At 36.7% G+C, this 21139-nt stretch overlaps 2 protein-coding genes and 1 long non-coding RNA gene across 9 annotated transcripts; 2 read left to right on the forward strand and 1 right to left on the reverse strand.

Annotated features, from left to right (window-relative positions):
• Nucleotides 1-1316: 1316 nt before the first annotated feature.
• LOC109095939 (integrator complex subunit 6-like) lies at nucleotides 1317-13459 on the forward strand. 5 transcript variants are annotated; one of them, XM_042763635.1, is made up of 19 exons: nucleotides 1317-1786; nucleotides 1872-1949; nucleotides 2347-2496; nucleotides 5301-5390; nucleotides 5856-6039; nucleotides 7365-7490; nucleotides 7989-8137; nucleotides 8289-8441; nucleotides 8577-8709; nucleotides 8943-9037; nucleotides 9147-9257; nucleotides 9342-9557; nucleotides 9794-9920; nucleotides 10121-10263; nucleotides 10340-10511; nucleotides 10735-11073; nucleotides 11438-11531; nucleotides 12009-12129; nucleotides 12446-13459. In XM_042763635.1, the coding sequence occupies exons 1-18, from the start codon at nucleotides 1676-1678 to the stop codon at nucleotides 12100-12102; spliced, it is 2565 nt and encodes an 854-aa protein (XP_042619569.1). In that variant the 5' UTR covers nucleotides 1317-1675; the 3' UTR covers nucleotides 12103-12129; nucleotides 12446-13459. The 5 variants fall into 5 exon arrangements, 4 of the variants coding, with proteins under 4 accessions (XP_042619569.1, XP_042619570.1, XP_042619568.1 ...); XM_042763636.1 differs by having other exon boundaries at nucleotides 12009-12124; XM_042763634.1 differs by having other exon boundaries at nucleotides 12009-13459.
• A 224-nt stretch (nucleotides 13460-13683) lies between these two features.
• LOC122146114 lies at nucleotides 13684-16106 on the forward strand. Of its 2 annotated transcripts, none has more exons than XR_006160801.1 (4): nucleotides 13684-13821; nucleotides 13934-14031; nucleotides 15368-15747; nucleotides 15964-16106. It is a non-coding gene; the product is annotated as an uncharacterized LOC122146114 (long non-coding RNA). The 2 variants fall into 2 exon arrangements; XR_006160800.1 differs by having other exon boundaries at nucleotides 15610-15747.
• LOC109095940 (probable serpin E3) lies at nucleotides 13898-19235 on the reverse strand. Of its 2 annotated transcripts, none has more exons than XM_042763638.1 (9): nucleotides 18529-19235; nucleotides 17249-17530; nucleotides 16853-17086; nucleotides 15903-16133; nucleotides 15602-15800; nucleotides 15407-15507; nucleotides 15198-15284; nucleotides 14860-14943; nucleotides 13898-14162 (listed from the first exon to the last, which is right to left on the reverse strand). In XM_042763638.1, exons 2-9 carry the CDS (start codon nucleotides 17511-17513, stop codon nucleotides 14113-14115), a joined length of 1251 nt encoding a protein of 416 aa, XP_042619572.1. In that variant the 5' UTR covers nucleotides 17514-17530; nucleotides 18529-19235; the 3' UTR covers nucleotides 13898-14112. The 2 variants fall into 2 exon arrangements, with proteins under 2 accessions (XP_042619572.1, XP_042619573.1); XM_042763639.1 differs by lacking the exon at nucleotides 18529-19235 and adding an exon at nucleotides 17973-18029.
• Nucleotides 19236-21139: the final 1904 nt, after the last annotated feature.

Raw genomic sequence — 21139 nt, forward strand, 5'->3', positions numbered from 1 at the left:
AATGAATACTTTGTTTACAACAAGTGGAAATTGTTCTATTTATATTTAGGCCTTATCATGTGCAGTCAGGCATCACAGAACTATTCTGGGTTATCTCAACTCTACAAGAAAGCCAAACTAAATGTCTGCATCCCTTACTAGTTTCCTTTTCCTTTAGCGTACTAGTTTTATATTGCTTGCTAGTTTTAAAATATATAAGTTAACAGTTTATCTGACTAATAGACATGCAATTTATGCACATAATCTGCTGTGGTTTTTATAACCAAGTTCCTCATATTAACTGGGAAAGTTACATGCCAGAGTGTTAATATCTATAGACCAGCTGAAACATAATGCTAACTGGCAAACTATCAAATTGCAATTGGTCTTTTCCAGGTGCATTTTCCATATATGCTTTCATGGACTGGTTATAACTCCTGTGAAATGTTGTTCTGGTTGGCTTGCTTTTGCATATATCCTTCTTTAGAACTTCTAACTTTTTATATCTTATAACTGTAGAGAAGATCTTTTGACCATTTTAAGTAATCAAGTAAACATAATACTGTGTAAAGAGGACAAGATGAACAACATAATGCATAATCTAATGCAAGTTTGTTTCTTTACGAAAATAATATTTGCTTTCTAAGAGAAATCTACTGTAACTCTTGTTTAATAGACAAGTGATGTGCTGAGTGATTAAAAATGGCATAAATATAAACGGTAAATTCTGAAATAATTATCATGAAACCACTTTGTTATTAGTGCACTGTAGTTATGTGATGTGAGATACAGAAATGTATCAATGAAAATATTCAGTGTCAAGACCCCTCTCATTTTCTCTCACTCTCTCATGTAGAATATGAGAATGAAAAGTGTTTTAATTTAATTTTTTTACTATTTTTGACCAAATGTCCCATTCATAAAAACAAATTTACTAAAAACTCAACTTTATGGTTTTGCTGACCTAAGTATGGCTGCACAGTAGGGTGTACCCTTATTCTGTTTATATATTCAGTTTTTTTGTTTTTTTATTATTATTTTGTAGCCTAGTTGTTTAGTCTTTTTCGTGTTTGTTTTTCCTGTTTTAATTCTCTATGTAATGTTTAATATGTAGATCTGAATGTAAGTGTATAATGTTAATGTTTTTTTTTTTTTTCAATAAAAAAAAATAAAAAAAAATCAATAGGTCTACAAATGCGCATGCTCCCGTTGAGCTTCGCTTTTTTGACGATATGCTAATCGCTCATTTTCAGCTGCCAATCAGTCGAGGCGTTTTGACGCACAGTGCTCGGGCAGCGCTCAGGGGGCGGAGTCAAGTGCTGAACGCAGAATAAAACCACTGCAGCCCGCGAGCAGAGCTCAGTGTGAGGAGAATCATGGACGTAAACTAAGCAGAAAGTTACCATGATAAAAGTTAGGCATTTCTTTCAAATTACAGCAACAACACCCGTTTCCCTTGTAAATCAACAACCTTTCCCCCCCAGGGTCTGAGGTTTGCTTAAGTTTACAAGGCATCGCTCTTTCAACACTAACTAACGTTACAGTTACACTCTGACAGAAAGAATGCGCGAGTCAGTTAGCATTAGCCGGCTAGCAGCGTGCTGACAGCAGCGACAGGAGGCGAACAAAAGATTGCTCTGCATTTGTCCTCTTGCACTGACATTCGGTCCATGCAGAAGGGGCGATTATCAACACAATGCCCGTGTTACTTTTCCTGATAGACACGTCCGCCTCCATGAACCAGCGCTCCCATCTGGGCACTAGCTATCTGGACATAGCGAAGGGCGCAGTTGAGACTTTCCTGAAGGTAAATCAACACACACCTCTGCTCCACACTCTCATTTTACTGAAAACTTACAAAAAACTGCCTTTTCGTTCGCTTTTCTCCGCAGCTGAGGAGCAGAGATCCGGCCAGCAGGGGAGACAGATACATGTTAGTGAGTTTCGAGGAAGCACCGGCTGGAATTAAGGTACAAAAACACTTTTATTTCTTTCCAAACCTTATTTATTTCACTCCAGACACTCTCAGCGCTCGGTTCGTCTGTTTGCGTTTCAAAACACCACGGCTGAATGTGTAGTGTGAACACATTCTGTCCAGCATGAATTTGTGTTTTAACAACATGGCCGACATTTTGCTTAGTGTGGCAGCAGAGAGCTGTGTGTGTGTGTGTGTGTGTGTGTGGAAAGAGAGATGAGGGGGGGCTTACCTAACTTGGTTTTCCCACCCAGAGAGAGAGAGTGAGGACTCTTCACTGTCCTCTACATTAACACCCCAAAGAAACTTTCAGATCATTCTGTCTTTCTGAAGATTTTTGATGCGTCTCTTAAAAGGCATAACTAATAATTTTCTTTGTTTTGATATTTCAGGCTGGATGGAAGGACAGTCATGCCACTTTTATGACTGAGCTGAGGAACCTGCAAGCAGTTGGACTGACATCGATCGGCCAGTCTTTAAGGACCGCTTTTGATTTGCTCAATCTCAATAGATTAGTTTCGGGGATAGACAACTATGGACAGGTATGTTATAAACCCAGGACTGGTATAAAGTCTATGGCCTTGCCCCATGAGCCCCTCCCCAACATCTCACAGTTAAATAAGCACCCAATAGGCTCACACTGTGCCAACACAATCCCAAGAGCCCCTGGTGACACACAGTAGTAATAAGTAACCTACATCTTGGATGCAAATAAGGTTATTGACTAACTGAAGAAGCAGGTTTTGTAGTAGGACACTGGTTATGCTTTGTATGCGTGCTCTAGTTGAAAATTCTTCCAGTTCTTTGTTTTTATTCTCTGGAATTTTGTAAAGGACAGTTTTTGTATTTCTGCATGCTGAGCTGTGAAAATACAACAGATTCAACATTACCTCACACAGATGTAACTATAATAGTAAATTATGGAGGTTATTTGTGACATTGATCACACATGGTAGAATAACTTTTATTATTATTCACAAAATATTAATTCTAAATTAAATTTATCTTAAAATAAATAATCTATAAACATTCATAATTCAAAACATTACAAAATAGTTTAAAATGCAAAATTATTAGGGCTGGGGAAATAAATCGATGCATGCCGAATCGAGAAATGATTCAGCATCGATTCTGAGATTTCCCGAATGCATCGCGATTCTTTCTCAAGTCGATTTTGAGCTTAGTTTTGAACAGCAGATTGCTCTGCAGGCTTTAGAAACAGACATACTCTGCTTGTTTCCAGATCCTTGCACACACTGAACCTAAAATCATTCATAAAATTTGAAAAGGTTAAAGTGAATTACAAGGGTGTTCACTGTGGGCTGTTTACATTAATCTGGCATCATAAAAGCATTCTGAGCCGAAGTGAAATAACAGACTCAGCCGAACGCACAAGCGTACTTCACTTTCACACTGCGTATTGTTTCGTCACGAACGTTGATCTGCCTTCAAAACACCCGGTAAAAGTCACACGATAATGTGCGTCATCACTACGACACACTCTTTACGGCATTGATTCTGGCTTTTGTTCACACAGCGCTCGTTCTGGGACTGAACTCGGCAATGTTACTAGGTCCCCAACCCGGGATCGATTCCGGAATCAGTCGTGTTTGCGTTCACACAGAAGCCGATCCGGCAATTTTCCGGGACCAACCTGCAGCGTGAAAGGGGCTTTTGAGTGTTTGGATAAAAACTAGATTAGAGCGCCATCTGCTGTTAAAATATAAGTTCAGAATCGATTCCAGGGAGAATTGCGATGCATTCGGAAATCTCAGAATCGAGCCATGAAAGTTTTGAGTTCTGAAACTTGCAGGATGTTTTTATAGTACAGTGCTCTCTTATTTGTCAAATGATCAAGGGAAGTTTGATTTCTCAGTTCATGACCCCTTTAAAGAAGAATACTATAGAAAAGTAATACGTTTTTCTGTTAGAGTAGGGTTGTGATGGTGAGAATTTTCTCATTGGTTAATCAAAGTGTGACAACACCGGGGGGTGGGGTTCATTGGGGTTAGCTTGTAAATACCTGTGCATTTTAATTTCAATTTATCTACTTATATATACCTTGATGTAAAAAAATAAATTACACAGTTGAAAAATTAAAAATCAGCAAACACTGTGGAACCAAATAAATAAGAAACGAATGTAACAAAAAAAAAAAAAAAGTCTCAAAAGTCAACAAGCTTTTCAAAATATTGCCAGTCGGCTAGGCGCTTTTGCATTTCATTTCGAAACTAAATCTTAAACTAAAACCTCCATTGTCTTGTCTCTCACCTCACTCTTCTTGTCAGTCAGCTCGACTGTTCTCAATTGATAAATGAAATTTGACTCCTGCTGCTGATCTGTGATGTGCCTTTCGTTCGGCATTCTGCACTGAGCAGCAGCGTTCAGTTTTTAATTGCAGTGTCTTCTCTAACTGAACTAAATGATTTTTATTACTATCTAAAAAATAAAAAAAAGGGGAGGGGGTATCACGGCGGGTAAGTGACGAAACCAGTGTCACAGTTTAACACCGTCAACACCGACTATTGCAGCAGGCCTAAGTTAGTGTTTTCAGCTTATTTACATATAAAAAAAATATGGCATGCAGTTGCTTCAAACAATGGTATAAACATCATTGAGTGTAAATTGTGACAATCGTGATTAGTAATTCCAATTACGATTTCAAGGGAATAATCAACAATCATGTCATAATCGTCCAGCCCTAATTAATGTTATGATTGGTTTTATTGTGTGGCTGTAAGGGCTTTGTTTTGTGTTCTGGGTGTTTATTTTTTAGCCCAAGTCTATGCTGTTTGCATACATTTGAATAATCTTCATTCGACGGCAGATATTGATATGCCAATTAATTAAATTGAATTATATCACCTGTCATGTAATTTAATATTTTCACAGCCCTGGTTCCTTTACCATTCACATTTACTGCTGATAGGTGGATTTCGCAGGTGAAATCCAGTCATTGCAATAGGAATCCACATGATCAGGAATTTTTCGGAGATTGTGAGTTTTTATTGTGAATACTAAGTAATGGATCTCTCTTGGTTTCTGGTTTACATATTTGTTTCAGAAATGACTCGTCCATAAAACTGCACTGTGCTGAAGATATAATTAAGTGTAATCATTGACAAAACAGAGCATTTAAATGATTGGTTATGCATTATTTTATCAGTGCATATGTGCCATATTTTCAGTTTGTGTAATAAAAGCAATGTAACTACCCTATTGTTAACAACAAATACAGTGAGTGTATTTCAAGCTATGCCTTTCTACAGTGAGCTCCACTGCTGGTGCTCAGTTTTTTTTTTTTGGTTATTGTTTTATATTGATTATATTGTCTTGTGTTTTGCAGGGTAGGAACCCTTTTTTCTTGGAGCCTGCTATCATTGTGGCCATAACTGATGGCAGCAAGCTGACCAGCAGTTGTGGTGTACAAGACGAGGTGGGTCGTGTGTCAGTATGGGCCGGACATTGAGGATTTCCTCTGTGACTGCCGTCCTGTCTAGTCATGGGTTTCCTATTTTGTTTTTGTACTTGCTATTTCCTGCTTGCTCTTTCCGCTTAAACTTTTCCTCTTGATATAGTTCACTCCTCCCTTTCCATACCTCACTTCCATTGTTCTCTTTGACAGTATGAAAAGTTTTAGAATTCATCACGTTAATGTAAAAAATTTTGTGTGATATAACTTTTTTTTTTTCTGGTTTTTATTGCATTTGTTATACTTGTATTTTTTAAAATAGTTTTTGCCATGAAAATAGCCTATGATGCTGACATGGCATTAAATAAATATGCTATGCTATCTTTGACTGTATGACTTGCAGATCTGTAAAAGTAACTGTCTGTGGCTGATAAAATTTTTCCATTTCTGTACTGACGTGAATTAATTCATTCTATTTCTCTGCTCCAGTTACATTTGCCCCTGACAACACCGTTGCCTGGCAGTGAGCTGACCAAAGAGCCCTTCCGATGGGACCAGCGACTCTTCTCTTTAATACTCCGCATTCCAGGCCACACCTCTTCTGACCCTGAACCAATGGGTGGAGTTCCACTTGACCCATCCCCTATTACGCCCATGTGCGAGGTCACTGGGGGTGTGTATGCATTTGAGCTATTTATAAGTGAAAATTTTGTTACTAAAAGACATGTGTGGAAGAGAAAAGTTAAAGAATGTGACGGAAGTGAACTCAAAATAAATCTTCATTAATTCATTTAATCAAGTGCTAGATGATGTATAGTAGTGATGGTTTTCAAGAAAGGGAGGCAAAATTTATGTTGCTTATGTCTTTTAATGAAGGGTATAAAGTATAAGAAATAAAACATATAACACAAAATATAACAGTGGTCTGATGGCAGCGGTTTAGAGTAAACACTAATGAGGATTCTCTCTGGAGTCATGAGTTGGTGAATGGTCAACAGTTTTTGAGTCACCAATACACTGGACTGTGGAAACAGTTCAGGCTCTGACATGTCTGCGCAGAACTGATGAGCTGCTGATACAAGCATGTGTGAACCATGCAAGTAGGCAAAATTTGAGTTTCTTTATGTAAAAAGTGAGTTAAAACTAGTTTATTCAGTTTATGTTTTAGACATGAAACATCTCCATTCACATAATGAATAGGTGCTTTAATAGCACTGTATATATGTGACGTCATTGGTGAGATTACGTGAACAAACTGTCCAAAAGAATCAGTTTTTGCTGAAAAGAATCTGAACGCAAAGAAGAATGGACACCACTGCTGTATAGCCCCTTTGCAAAGGGGTCTCATGATCCTCATGAAGTCAGGGGAATTTGGTTATATGTGTGTTGAGAGAGAATTGTTCATGAGCAAGTATGTTTTAAGATCATAAGACATATTTTTTTTTGTCTTTTTTTGCATTTAAAATAACATTTTGAATTGGATATTTATAGGTTTGAGGTTATAGAGTCAATTTAGGCCGTTCTTTAAAAAGCTCTGCATTCCCTGCTGAGTAAATGTGAGGTCGTACCTGTCGGTGGTGTTTAAGTGCTGTGAAATGGTGTTTGAATTGTGAATTGAAGAGAATTGCTGATTTGTAGTTAAAGGCAGATTCTGCTGGACTCGTGTGTGCTGATTAATACAGCTGTGTAATAGAGACGAACTGAACTTCACTATAGAGCAGTGGTCTCAAACTCAATTCCTGGAGGGCCACAGCTCTGCAGAGCTTAGCTCCAGCCAGCTCCAAATCACACCTGCTTGGAAGTTTTTAGTAATCTTAAAGACCTTGATTAGCTGGGTCAGGTGTGTGAAAAAAGCTTAATCTTAAACCAGACAGTATTAAGTTACTTCAAATATGAATAGTTGTGGATAAAATGTACATGTAAGCACTTAAGTTAAAGCGCACATGTCAGATGCAATTGCTAAACGTCTTTTAACTGTTTTTTCTGCTGTGTGTTTAGGCCGATCATACAGCGTATTTTCCCAGAGAATGCTGAACCAGTGCCTGGAGTCTCTGGTGCAGAAAATCCAGAGTGGTGTGGTCATTCATTTTGAGAAGACTGGACCTGATCCTCCACCTGCTGAAGGTAAAGGACGTCCTGGTTTTTGTAGTTTTATTTTCCGTATTATTTCAGTAAAGTGCCTATTAATAATTAAACTGCTATTTATCCATTTTGGCTGTGACCAATATAAGTGGGTGGATAGATGAATACTTCATAAATCCAGTGCTGAAAATTGCTATTTTAGTATTCAAACATGAGCACTATTCAGCTACAGAAAACAATGTAATTTAATGCAGTAAAAACACTAATATTGAAAAATTATTACAATTTTAAATGTTTTCCACTTTTTTAAAAATGTAATTTATTCCTGTGATGTCAAAGCTGAATTGTCAGATTTTTGTAACAATTTCAAAGTCTTTTTCATGTTTGTCAATTTTATAAGTTCTAAATGAAAAAAGTATAACTTTCTTTCCAAAAACAAACAAAAAAACCCCACCTTATTTATCCAAAACTTTTGAATGGTCGTGTATGCTTTACAAAAACTTGGCCATTAATAATGACACTACTTTTTGTTTTATCCAGATGGCCCAATAGAAATGAAGCATGGACCTCAATCATGGCACAGCTGTCATAAGATGATCTATGTCAGACCCAACCCTAAAACTGGTGTTCCTGTTGGTCACTGGCCTATCCCGGAGTCTTTTTGGCCGGACCAGAACTCTCCTACTTTGGTATGAAAAAACTTGTTTCAGTACGCTCTACCATCTGTTCAGTTTTGTATCTAATGTAATGTGCATATGCTCTGTTGGTTTTTCTAGTGTAATGAAAACTTGGAAGCCTTGTAAGTGTACTGTCCGCTCATTTGACTCTGTCCCTCTGCAGCCTCCACGTGCAGCTCACCCGCAGGTGAAGTTTTCATGTGTTGATTCAGAGCCCATGGTGGTGGATAAAGTGCCCTTTGACAAGTACGAGCTAGAGCCATCTCCGCTCACTCAGTACATACTGGAGAGGAAATCACCGCACACCTGCTGGCAGGTACTGCTCGTATCGGACTTTAAGCACAGTTAAACACACTTGTCAGGCAACAAATAGGTTGAATGTTCTCTGACTGCACTAACCTGCACTCCGGCTATGGCTGAATGTTAATCACTGTTTTATTCTCTCTCTCAGGTTTTTGTTTGTAACAGTGCTAAATATGGAGAACTCGGGCAGCCGTTTGGTTATCTGAAGGCCAGCACAGCTCTTAACTGTGTCAACCTGTTTGTCATGCCCTATAACTACTCTGTGGTGCTGCCTTTGCTCGGTAAGCTTCATTAGTAATGTCTAATTTATCATATGGAGGTATCAAAGGAATAATTCATATAAAGAATTGGTCAATTTGTCTCTAATTCTATCTTGTTTTTAAAGTCTTGGCAAGTAAAAAATGAGTTTGTTTGATACTTTATTCCACCAAACTAGAACAAAACTAGCCACTAGTTTTCTTTGAATGTGAATGGATATAACAGTGTCATATATAACTGTGTTTATCATTTATAGATGACTTGATTACTGTGCATAAGTTCAAGCCTCCAGCGAAGTGGCGACAATCTTTTGAAAACTATCTTAAAACAGTCCCACCCTACTATATCACTGTAAGTAATAGAATCCATAATTCATTCTAACATTACAACAGTGTGATGGTATCTTTTGCAGTGCATTCAAGTTATTTAGTTGTTGTTTTTTTCATCCTGATTCACCCAGGCCCTGCGGAAAGCACTAAGAATGATGGGAGCTCCAAACCTGTTGGCTGACAACATAGAGTATGGTCTAGGCTATAGTGTTGTGTCTTATCTTAAAAAGCTCAGTCAACAGGTATGATCTAACATTGCTTGTCTGTATAGTCTTTATTCTTAAAAGTGCTTTAGTAAGTGTTGTATTATATTGTGTATATTACAGGCAAAGATCGAGGCAGACAGAGTTTGTGCATTAGTAGGAAAAAAGGCGGCACTAGAAGGCGGGATTAAACTTCGCTGCAGAAGCTCCGCCCTCTCTTTGGCGCACAGGAAAGATTTTACACAGCTACTGCAATGTATCATGGGAGATGGACCAGCTCTGCCAATGGAGGCAAACACCAAGGAGTTTGCTGGCTTTCAACTAGCTGCTCTGAATAAAGTGTGTATATATTCACAACTGTAAATACAGTACACCTTATGGATGAAGTATTATTATTATTTTGAGGGCTGGAATTGACTGCAAGTGTTTTACATATGGCACATTTGCAGTTTAGAATCATGTTTTGTGCCTAACCAAGTATTCCAACAGTACTGAGCAAATGATTCATGGTCAGTTCTCACCAAATTAGATCACTTATCTTTACCATTCTCCTGTTTCCTTCAATGTTCATGCAGGCATTAAAACCACAAGGACTGCGGAACCCCTATGATATCCCCAGATCTCATCTTCTAGACCAGCTGAGCCGCATGAGGCGGAACCTTCTGCACGCCAGCATCTGCATTCTGAAAGGACAAGATCAAGGTAACACTGACAGCCGTGAATGGGTATTGATTTTCTTAAAACTTTCTTGTATATCTGGGTGATTTGCTCAGTCAGATTTAGCTTCTGATTTCAAAAAGAATCGTGAGCCTTTTTATCTGACAAGATTATGCTCATGATACAATTTACATGGTACATTTTGAACTTTATTTATGTATTTTTATAATCCAATATTTTTCTAGATCAGCTGCATAGTGTTCCTATAGCTCAGATGGGCAACTATCAGGACTACTTGAAGCATTGCCCATCCCCTCTAAGAGAAGCAGACCCTGATCAGCCTAAACGTTTGCACACCTTTGGTAACCCCTTCAAACTGGACAAGAAGGTACCTTTAAATCAATGGCTATCAAAAAGAATTGACTTTCAGGCAAATAACTGTTTTTCTCTTCTCTCTGTGTCAGGCGATGATGGTAGATGAGGCAGATGAATTTGTTACTGGCACTCAAAGCAAAGGCAAGCGTCCTGGAGAATCCAGTAGTCCTGCTGGAGTAGGGGCCCCCAAACGCAGGCGCTGTATGTCTCCACTGCTTCGGCTGGGACGGGCATATACACCTCCTAAAACACCACCCAGAAGTACGTAACCAACACACACGTGCAGAAAACCCTTTAGTTGCCAGTCTGGGAATCGTTCCACTTAATTCTGGTTTCTTATCAACTCCTTTGACAATTCTATAAGTAAAATTAAAATAGTAATTAATTCACAAATTAAAATCCTTTCATTTACTCACCCTGATTCTGTTGCATTAGTCATGACCAAAACTTTTGAACCTCCACTTTTATGCATGTTTCAACACAGCTCCGGATAGTGATCACACAGAATCGGGCAATCACATCGCCAACCATGTTGAGTCAAACTGCAGCTCAGACCTGGAGCTGAGTCCTGTGCCCGAGTCTGAACCAATCCAGCAGAGGAACCACCTTCAGCTGGATGAGGGTGAGAACCAGCAGGACCGAATGCAGGAGAACGGCCAGTCCAGCGACAGTGAGTTGTCTCTGGGCAGCGAGGGTGAAGAGGAGGCCCCACACCGCTACCCTTCCCCCTGCCAGCTGAAGAAGATCAGAAACCAAGAGAGCCAGGAACTGAACTCTGAACTCCGAGCGCTCATCAACAAGGAGATCAGGAAACCTGGCAGACGTGAGTAACAGCACCGACATACATGTGCAGATATCTGCTACTTGACTCTCATTTCCTCTCCTGATGCTCTTTACTGGATGGTGTCCAATAAGCAAAGGAGGGGTGACCTCCCACAAACGCTTTGTCTTGGGCCTTGTGAAATCAACTGGCCCAAATACTGTTTTTGCTACATGTGCAAATCTGTAACATTATTACAGTTGGTTTCCATTTATTTTTTTTTTTTTTACATTGTAATGAAAATTACAGGCTTTAGGAGATTCATTTGTTCCTGTGGTTTTACAGTTGTTTTTTGTCATTGCTCATAACACCATACATCAAATCTTTCTTCTCCCCCAATGTCCTTTTTTCCTTTGTCTTAATGCAGGTTATGAGAGAATCTTCTACCTCCTTAAGCAAATCCAGGGCAGTTTGGAAACGCGTCTGATCTTCCTGCAGAGCATAATCAAAGAGGCTGCCAGGTAAACTTCAGATTCAAATGCAGATTTTTGGAGTAGATGCTAACTCTACATACTGGTATTTGTATGAAGGTTAAAGCCCCAAGTATACTTCCTTTTTTTTTTTTTTTTTTTTTTTTTTTTAAGCATTCACAGCTCAAGTCTAAATGAGTACAAAGATTTATTTTTGTTTTAGTCACAACTTCTGAAGAGAAAAGAACAGACACTTGACAAGAATGAAACTTCTTTTATTTGATTTTTTTTTTAAGTGCACGTGTCTAGGTCCTGCGTTTGTGTGCTTATCAGGTGGACTATACTTTCAGTATGTGCTCAACAATACATGTATAAGCATTCTAAACTAAAGAATACTTTGGACTTAATGTGCAAACCCAAAATTATTATTTAAATTCATATAAATAACCCCATGATGTTTTCATAGGCAAAGCTCTAATTACACTACATGCGCTGTGTGTGTGTGTGTGTGTGTGTGTGTGCGCGCAGGTTTAAGAAGAGGGTCTTGATTGAGCAGCTGGAGAACTTCTTAGAGGAGATTCACTTAAGAGCCAACAGCATGAACCACCTGGACGGTTTCTGAGCAATCTGACTGCACTATTTATGTAATGTAATTTGAGGCTTGTGTGTCTCCAGTCTTTATCAGTATTGAAGCTGATTTATCAATCAGGACTTGATGGGGTGTTGCTAAACCTCAGCACTGGGGAAATGGGAAAAGTTGCTCCTATATCAAATGGTCATAAGCACGCACTGTATTATTATTATTTTTTTTTAAAGCATTTTTTCCCCATCTGTGCCAAAGAGAACTGGTTGAAAGGCACTGGTTTCCTCATGCATTTGTATTTTTGTATCCCCCCCCACCATAGTTCCCCATGACATTTTAACATGTGGAATTCATCACTAATATAAACATGTTTTCCTTTCAGCTGTTCATTCAGTCTCAGACAAGACAGACGATTTACTGGAAATCACTTTTATTAGGTTGGATCTCTCTAATAAAGCAACTATAAATCAGCAAATTCTACACAAGTTAAAAGGCGAGTTACCAAGCCATTCTTTAATGTTTGAGGTTTTGTAGTTAAATTAGACTTGCACACTCCAAGAGTCATTTGTTGTTTTGTAAAATAGCTCATCTCAGGAATTTGTTGCAAGAGGAACATATTTCTGAAATTTTGTTTTCCCAATATTCTTAAAAAGCTTTTTCTCCTTTCACAAAAGCAGGGTTTTTTTTTGTTTCGTTTTGTTTTTTTAAATCTATAAAAACAAATTTGCCACTTGGACTTTTATTTGTAAACCACCCATCATTATTAACCATGGATTTAAGCAACTGTCATGTGGTTTTCAGACCACAAAACCATGACAAACCTATGAGGAAGGACTGAAAAAGGACTGTATCGCTTTTCTGAAATTCTTTATCTCTTGACTAAAAATTGCAAATGACAGTTCTGAATTTGATTTAGTGAAGCAACAACCAGATAAACACCATATAATAAAACACCAAAATGATGTAAAGTTAATATTTAATCATTCAGGATTGAGATAAGAGCCACTTATTGACATGGGTTGTAGCTGCTAATGTATTCCTACATTACTGCCAAATATTCAGTATCACTTAGTGCTTTTTTTTTTTTTTTTTTTTTTTTTTTTTATCAGTCTTTGTATAGCTCACCCTCTTAACCCTGCACCAGGGACCAAATGTTTTCCAAAAATGTTATTGATAAATACAAAAAGCTTCTTTAAAATATTTTTATTATGCTGTATATATGTACATGGTGACACTGAAAATATTATTTAAATGTTTTGGTGGAAAGCCTTTTTTTTTTTTTTTGTATGTATTTGAATAAAGTCTATTTTACACTATGAATAGTCATGTAAATAAATGACATTTTCTGTCATTAATTTCTCAGTGGCATAATGTCATTAAAAGGATTGCAAATCTTCCCATGTTCATTGTTTTCCATTCACTTAAACCCATCATTTTGAGGGGGTAAAGATTCAAGTGACTCCCTATGTGATTTTTTTTTTCTTTTCTTTTATATTGCTAACCACAGAACTTCGAGATAGTTCACCCATTCTGTCATTAATTTTAATCTGTCATGTCATTCCAACTTTGGCACACAAATTAAGATATTTTTGATGAAATCAACAATTTCTTCTCTTCCATGTCAGTCTTTGCCATGCATTCAGGAGAGTACCACAACGAGAGAGTTGGATGTTCTACGTCAGAACGCCGGCTCCTGCATCAGCAGCACCACACGCATGTGTGTACTGAAAATAAGCTCCATGACATCAGTAACTGATGGTAACCAAACATTTCCGTCAGAATTGAGAAAATTTAGTAAGGGCAGAGGGGAAAAATGACAACAGACGCTTTGAAGTGCAAAAACCCTGATGTAATAAAATTTTATTTACAGATATGTACAAAAGTCTCGTCCTTCTTCCTGAAGCATCAGTGGACCCTCCTAACGGGCCTGAGATATCCCTCTGACCCCCCACCCATGAGGGAGGAGGGGTGAGTTAAGTTGGCAATATCATGCAAATGTATCCTCTTGTGTGTTTATCATTTGAAGCAGTTGTGATTGCATGTATCATCTCAAGACATCTCGGCTGGATTCAGAACTCGACCTATAAACAGAACTGAACCTGTGGAATAAAAACCTGTAAATGAAACTGACTCTCACAAAACAGATGTCATGCAGATCTGTATGCATTTATGTACATTATTAACATTGTTTATGATCACTTTATTGGGCAGATTCTGCTCAATTCCTATCCCTAAGGTACACTTTTCTTTTTTTTTTTAAAGAAATTAATACTTTTATTCAGCAAGGATTTATTAAATTAGACCTTTATAATGCTATTCATAATGTTACAAAATATTTATTTCCCATAAATTGTTCTTTTCAACTTTAACTTATCAAAGAATCATGAAAAAAATAAAATGTATCATGATTTAAACAAAATCAGCAAATTAGCATATTCAAATATTTTCTGAAGGATAATGTGACACTGAAGAGTGGAGTAATGGCTGCTAATGAATTCAGCTTTGCCAGAACAGAGATAAATTACATTTTAAAATATATCAAAATAGAAAATCGTTTTAAGTGAACCTTTTAAATAGTAATACTATTTCACAATATTACTGTTTTTACTGTATCTCTGATTAAATAAATGTAACCCCAGTGGGCCTAAAAGAATTTTGTCAAAACATTAAAGAATCTTAGCCTAAAATGTTTGGACTGTAAATGTATGAAATGTAATGTGTCGTTGTAGAGTAATTTTAAGAATGCATGTTATCCGTTATTATACTGATTTAGACAATTATAGTTCTAGTATTTACCTGTACTGATCTGCCGTAAGATAAAGAGAAATGGTCGATCTGCTTTTAAAACTGCTGAACGGGATCTTTTCAATAGCACCATTGCTAAAAAGAAAGATAGAGGAAGAAAGCTCAGTCATTCAAAAGCCCTTTAAAAGTTAACATACTGAAAATTGAATGTGACTACTATTTTTTTTTTTTTTTCTTTTCTTTTTTTTTCTTCAGGTAATGCATCTATATTATGATCTTGGTATCTCAATGTAGAATCAGATCAGTCTTCATTAACATTAAACAGACAGTGCTAGATATTTATAGGTGTTCCACACTATTTTTTTTTCAGCAAGCAATATATGACATACCTGTAGCTGAAGCTGCTTTAGTCCCTTCCTCTGTCACTTCTATTCTTGCCTCATGGAAAGCCTCTGATACAAAAAGCCCTTCCCCATCTGTAGAAATATCAAACAGAAGGCTTAATCTTCACAGAGTGAATCATTTATTTAAACTGATGGTATGTGTGATTATTTCTCAGCATCTATGACTGGTATAAACTGTTTTGGGTTTAACTTACCCGAGATGCCTCTAAGATCAGCAGCTGAGGGACTGAAGACATCAGAGATACCGAGAGACTTTAAAACAGGCTTCAAATTGAACCTGCTCTGCATCTTAAACCTAAAATACATGTATAAATACTATTCATTTTAAATCCCATTTGCATATAATAATATTTTACAATTATTATTATTATTATTTTTTATGTTGTTACCTGGGCAGAAATATATCCATCTTAGTGCGTCTTAATCCAGTATCCCAGAGTCCCACAGCACGGGCAGTGAGCTGCTTTTCTAGCTGGGACAGAGGGGTTTTCCGGTCACTAGGCAAGGCCACCAGTAGCCTGAGTGAGCGATCCAGGTACGGAAGCTCCAGCACTGTGTACTCCTGCTCTGAAGGCAGGCGGAAATGCCCTAAGACAGGAGGACAGTATTTTTAAACCTCCACTATATATGCTCTTAGCAGAACAATCTGGGCTTCATTCTAACTGGTGTTTGTCTTGTTCCTCCCCTTACCAATATTGACTTCGGTTGACTGGTACATCATCGGGACTTTGACTGTTCTGCCATCTGAAAGGCTGAAGGGCAAGTTCTGAGTGTCAGTGAAGAGGAATTGTTTCTGCCAGGCACCTTGAAACACCACCGTGCTCAGAAGAGCCATGTGCAGTAAACTGTCTTGCCTGGAGGCCTCTTCCTGGGCCTCACTGGACTGGAGCTGCTCCTCTCTTGTCTGGAGATGGTCATCAGCTTTGGAAATAAATCATGCACTTAATTGTACACTTAATTTATACAACCTTCTTTCCAGGCAATATATCCTACATAGCTTGTAACTATAGTAGTCAACATTTGAAGTGGATCAAAACCTTTCATCAAAGTTGTCCTAAAACCTAAAACCAAAATGTGTTCTTGTCTTAGAACAACTTTGATGAACCACTTCAAATCCACACCAAATCTATACTACTTTAAACTATCTTATTATAATAATAATATTATAATAAAACAATTTAAATGCACCATTATTTGGTGTAGAAACAATTTTCACACATTTACATAATTGTATTTTAAAGTCAAAATTATATTTCAGTTCAAATCAATATTTAATTTATAATCATATATTTATCAAATTAAATTTAAAAGTCTTCTATTTAAATTTTAATCAATATTTAATTTTTACATTTTTACAAAATTATATTTTAAATTCATCCTCATGTTTAAATTCAAATCAACATTTAATTTTACATAATTATATTTTAAACCCACAATCATATGTAAATTCAAATCTGTATTTCATTTTACATTATATGTACAATATTTACATAATGTTATAAAAATGTATGTTTATGTATATTTATGTGTATTTTTGTAGTCCATATTCATCACTTAAAATGACATTGTTGACAATCTAAATTATAAATATCTAGTGGTTTTAGGGTAACTGCATTTACTATTAGTCAGTACAAGCTCACCTTTTCTCTGGGAACTTGCCCATTGCTGTAGCCGACTATGAGTGTGGTTTGGATTACTGAAGTTTACACTCAGTAGACTGCTGTTACCCCATCCCAAGGCATGCTGGGTAAATTCTGGCAGGAGTTTCACACCACTCTGAACAAATAAGGCATTGGCAAGCTGAAGCCGCACCCCCTCACTGGAATTACCCAGGTCTCCTTGTGGCCGAGACAGAATGTCCTGCACTCGAGCATCTGCGAGGAGACCATTGTAGTATGATTTGTATTATCATAACTGTAATGTTAACTTTTCAAGCATTGGACAGTGGCAGGTAGGCAAGTTGTCAGAGATGGCTGATGTATATTTTGAACTACTTAGGACAACAACATACAGGTGTGTCACTAGTTTCCTCTTACCATTCATGTCATATCCCAGAGCTCCCTCAAGTTGTGCTAGAGTGTTTCCCCTGGCACCGAGCTGCAGAAGACCCAGACACAACGAGACACTGGCTGGAGACACGATCAGGTTGGAGTTGTTCTCTGTCTCTGTGAGTGTTTGGTAGAGGCTGATGCCAAACTGTGTGTGTAGATCATTGAGGCTGTTGCCCAAGCTACTGTTGCCATGACAGCGCTCCAGCAGCCACAGACAGATGAACAGGGAAGTCACAGACAGCTGATGCATGATCAACAGGTCAAAATCTGCAAACACAAAATTATTAGGAAAGTGTCTTCCAGACAAGCTCAAAAATGAATCATGCATTCACTAAAAAAAAAAAGTTTAAATCTCTCTCTCTCTCTCTCTCTCTATATATATACATATCTATATACTATATATATATATATATATATATATATATATATATATTAAAGAGAAGGCAAGGGATCATTTCCACTTGATCTAAACTTAATAAATTACTTTGGTAGGTGTAACCCTATCTTGATTCAGTACAAAATAATACTACTATCACCCACTTTTCAGCAACTTTTGCAAGCAAGGTTAAAGTTGGTTAATCTTTATAGGTTTTATACATTTTTAAGAATAGCATCTTAATTACACTGATGCTTAGCCTCAATTCTGAATGAATGTAAAAATTAAAGTATAATTTACCACAAAATTTTCATTCTGTCATCATTTACTAACCCTCATGTCATTCCAAACCTCTCCTGTATGACTTTCTTTCTTCCGTGGAACACAAAAGAAGATATTTTGAAGCATGTTTGTAACCGAATAGTTTTTGTGACCATTGATTTCCATTGTGTGGATTTTTAAAAAAAAAAAAAAAAAAAAAAAAAAAGAGACAATTATCAAAATATCTTCTTTTATGTTTATCAGATGTCATGTTTGAAACAATGACAGAATTTTAATTTTTTGGGTGAACTATGCCACAGCATCCATATATCCAATATTAATGCAAATTAAAACACTGCAATTATTGACACAGTGTAAATCACAATACAGAAATAATGCAATTAATCTTCTGAACAGAAATCCTTACTACATTTATATATTGATATTGAACACAACATATGCCTTTAATTAAAATATAAAGTATAATAATAATATATATATATATATATATATATATATATATATATATATATATATATATATATATATATATATATATATATATATATATATATATATATATAAATTAAAATGTATGACTGAATTCAAATATTTAAGAACTTCTGACCTGCCGGCTCGTCCTCTGGATTCCTTGAGTGTCCTCTGCTCCTGATGTTCAGCTCCACTATACCTGTCACTCACGCGCTTTGCTTTAATTGGAGGAGGACGTGCGTTCGCCCTGATCCTCCACGCCAGGACAGCTGATTGAAAGAGTTGTCGATCATGAGACCTTGTTTAATGGGAGAGCTTCGTGTTTGTGGTCTCCGGCGGCGATGTCCGTACCACTCGGTCAGAATTCCTGCCTCCTGCCCGGCACTATAAGGAGCCAGGCAGAGGGAGGCATGCGCTCGACCAGCAAATCCGCACTCGAGAAGTTCAGCCCCCACCCCACACACACACACACACACACATACACACACATAATAAAGAGAGGAAGTCATTACACAAGCAGCCTGTTCTTTTGATAGAGTGGGCAAATGCCATCCCAGCTATAACTCATGCAGGGCAACATGCTGCATCAGCATTTCTGCATGAGATGCCATTTAACAGTTAATATTCCCGTGTAAATCAATGCCAGTGTGTGAACTTTACAAAACTGTTAACATCTGCATCTGCTTAATCAAATGTCTAACCAACTATGTTTGCAATTGTAAAATATTTCTATGTATTTTTGGGTTGTTTCAGACTACAAAATTACCAAGACACGCCACTACCGTTCAAAGGTTTTTTGATTGGTTGATTGAATGAATGAATGAATGATACAAGTGTTATATTCACCAGGCTGCATTTATTTGAACAAAACAAAGTAAAACAACAATATTGTGAAATAATATTAAAATGTAAAATAATGTTTTATTTTTTAATATATTTAAAAATATAATTTATTCCCGTAAAGGCAAATTTTCAGTCTTCAGTGTCACAAGATCCTTCAAAAATTATTCTAAAATATTGATTTAGTACTCAAGATTGAATTTTTTTATTATCATAACCACAGTTGATGGATGTGCTAATTAATATTTAAAAAAGACAGTTGTTATATTTAACTGTATTTTCCACATTGTCAAAGTCAGATCTCCACCGTAATTGGAGTTTCCATAAATGACCCTAATGGACTGAAAAGACATTTTTCCCATGGTAAACGGCAAGCGGGAAATGATCAGTAAGCATCAGGTATTTGGATGGTGCCCATCAGACGGCATGTTAATTAGTAGAACCAACTTGGCAGCAATCAGTGGAGAAGACAGATTCTTTAATTCCACTATTTCATCCATGGCATTTGAAATTTTAAGATGGGAAATGATGATGGGAAAGTACGTCACGGTCACTTGAGCAAGGACAATGAACCCAAAGGAATGCCACCCAAAGTAAACAACTCCTTTTTCATTTTGAGGTCAGATATTTAAAAGTTTGCATAAACATACTTTGAATACAGAAGGGTTTTTTAATGGGTTCAAATGTTGATGGACTAAAACATTATAAGATTTGGACACGCTTTAGTCCTCCTTTAGTCCCCGTTACAATTGGACAGTTCTAAGTGGAACCTACCAAGGTGTGTGACATTCACTGCCTGGACATACTACTGCAGGTTCAGAATTACATTCTGACAATTAATTATGTTGATTGCAATTTAATATATTAGTGTCATGATGGTGGTATTATTATTATTATATTACTTTAATAGCAGTAATTATTATTATTATATAAGGTGAGTACTAATAGTAATAACTGCTAATAATATGCATCATTACTGTTATAAATATAAATACATGTGTATATTAATACACATTAATAGTAGAAGAAAAAAAAATTGGGAAGTCGTGGCCTAGTGGTTAGAAAGTTTGACTCCTTAGCCTAAGGTCTGCTCCGGGTGTGTGTTCACTGCTGTGTGTGTGCACTTTGAATGGGTTAAATGCAGAGCATGAATTCTGAGTATGGGTCACCATACTTAGCTGTATATCACATCACTTTCACTTTTTTTAGAAGTTATTATTATAGGGTGAGCGGTACTACTATGCTACAGTAATTGTTATTTTTAAATTAATAACTATGAATAATCATAATAATATTATTATTCAGCAATATGAGTAATATTGGTCACTTCAGTTTAGAGACCCATTCTCATTAACTAACTATAAACTATTAATTTTGCCTCAATAAACCCCTAATTTGCTGTGTAATAGTCAGTAAGGTAGCTGTTAAGGGGTAGAACTAAGGGATCTAAAATATGGTCATGCGGAATAAAACCTTTATATGTGCTTTATAAGTATAAGCATGGTCCTTAAAATAAAGTGTTACTGTAATATTGCTTACCCTATAATAATGTTATAATTACAACTATTAATATTTTGTAGATATTATATATAGTATGTATTTTGTAATAATTACACATGGATTAATATTTATAACAATACTACTAAATATGTATAATAATAATGATAATAATAATAATAATAATACGTATTATTATTGTTGTTCTTCTTCTTGTGTTTGTCTGATTATTCTGGCATTGTAACCCAGTATGTTTAATCTGCTGCTTCACAGGAAGTGACTTCATTAGAACTGATTTATATTCTAGCAGGGAACTAGTGCTCACTGTCGTTCAGCCCTCCTGCCCTATTTCTGTAGCTCTATGGCTGCTGGACCAGATTAACAGAATCCCAGTCCAGTGCCGGAGCGGA

This window comes from Cyprinus carpio, chromosome A9 (genome assembly GCF_018340385.1).
Source record: "Cyprinus carpio isolate SPL01 chromosome A9, ASM1834038v1, whole genome shotgun sequence".
Taxonomy (NCBI): domain Eukaryota; kingdom Metazoa; phylum Chordata; class Actinopteri; order Cypriniformes; family Cyprinidae; genus Cyprinus; species Cyprinus carpio.

What these genes read in the sequence shown, in the direction of transcription:
- LOC109095940 (XM_042763638.1), bottom strand. Translation starts at nt 17,513, where the DNA reads ATGCATCAGCTGTCTGTGACTTCCCTGTTCATCTGTCTGTGGCTGCTG. An exon ending in TCTGGGATATGACATGAATG is followed by an intron (nt 17,087 to 17,248) that starts GTAAGAGGAAAC and finishes GTCTCCTCGCAG; the next exon opens with ATGCTCGAGTGCAGGACATT. An exon ending in GTCAACCGAAGTCAATATTG is followed by an intron (nt 15,801 to 15,902) that starts GTAAGGGGAGGA and finishes CTCCTGTCTTAG; the next exon opens with GGCATTTCCGCCTGCCTTCA.
- LOC109095939 (XM_042763634.1), top strand. Translation starts at nt 1,676, where the DNA reads ATGCCCGTGTTACTTTTCCTGATAGACACGTCCGCCTCCATGAACCAG. An exon ending in GTTGTGGTGTACAAGACGAG is followed by an intron (nt 5,391 to 5,855) that starts GTGGGTCGTGTG and finishes TCTCTGCTCCAG; the next exon opens with TTACATTTGCCCCTGACAAC. An exon ending in AACTAGCTGCTCTGAATAAA is followed by an intron (nt 9,558 to 9,793) that starts GTGTGTATATAT and finishes ATGTTCATGCAG; the next exon opens with GCATTAAAACCACAAGGACT.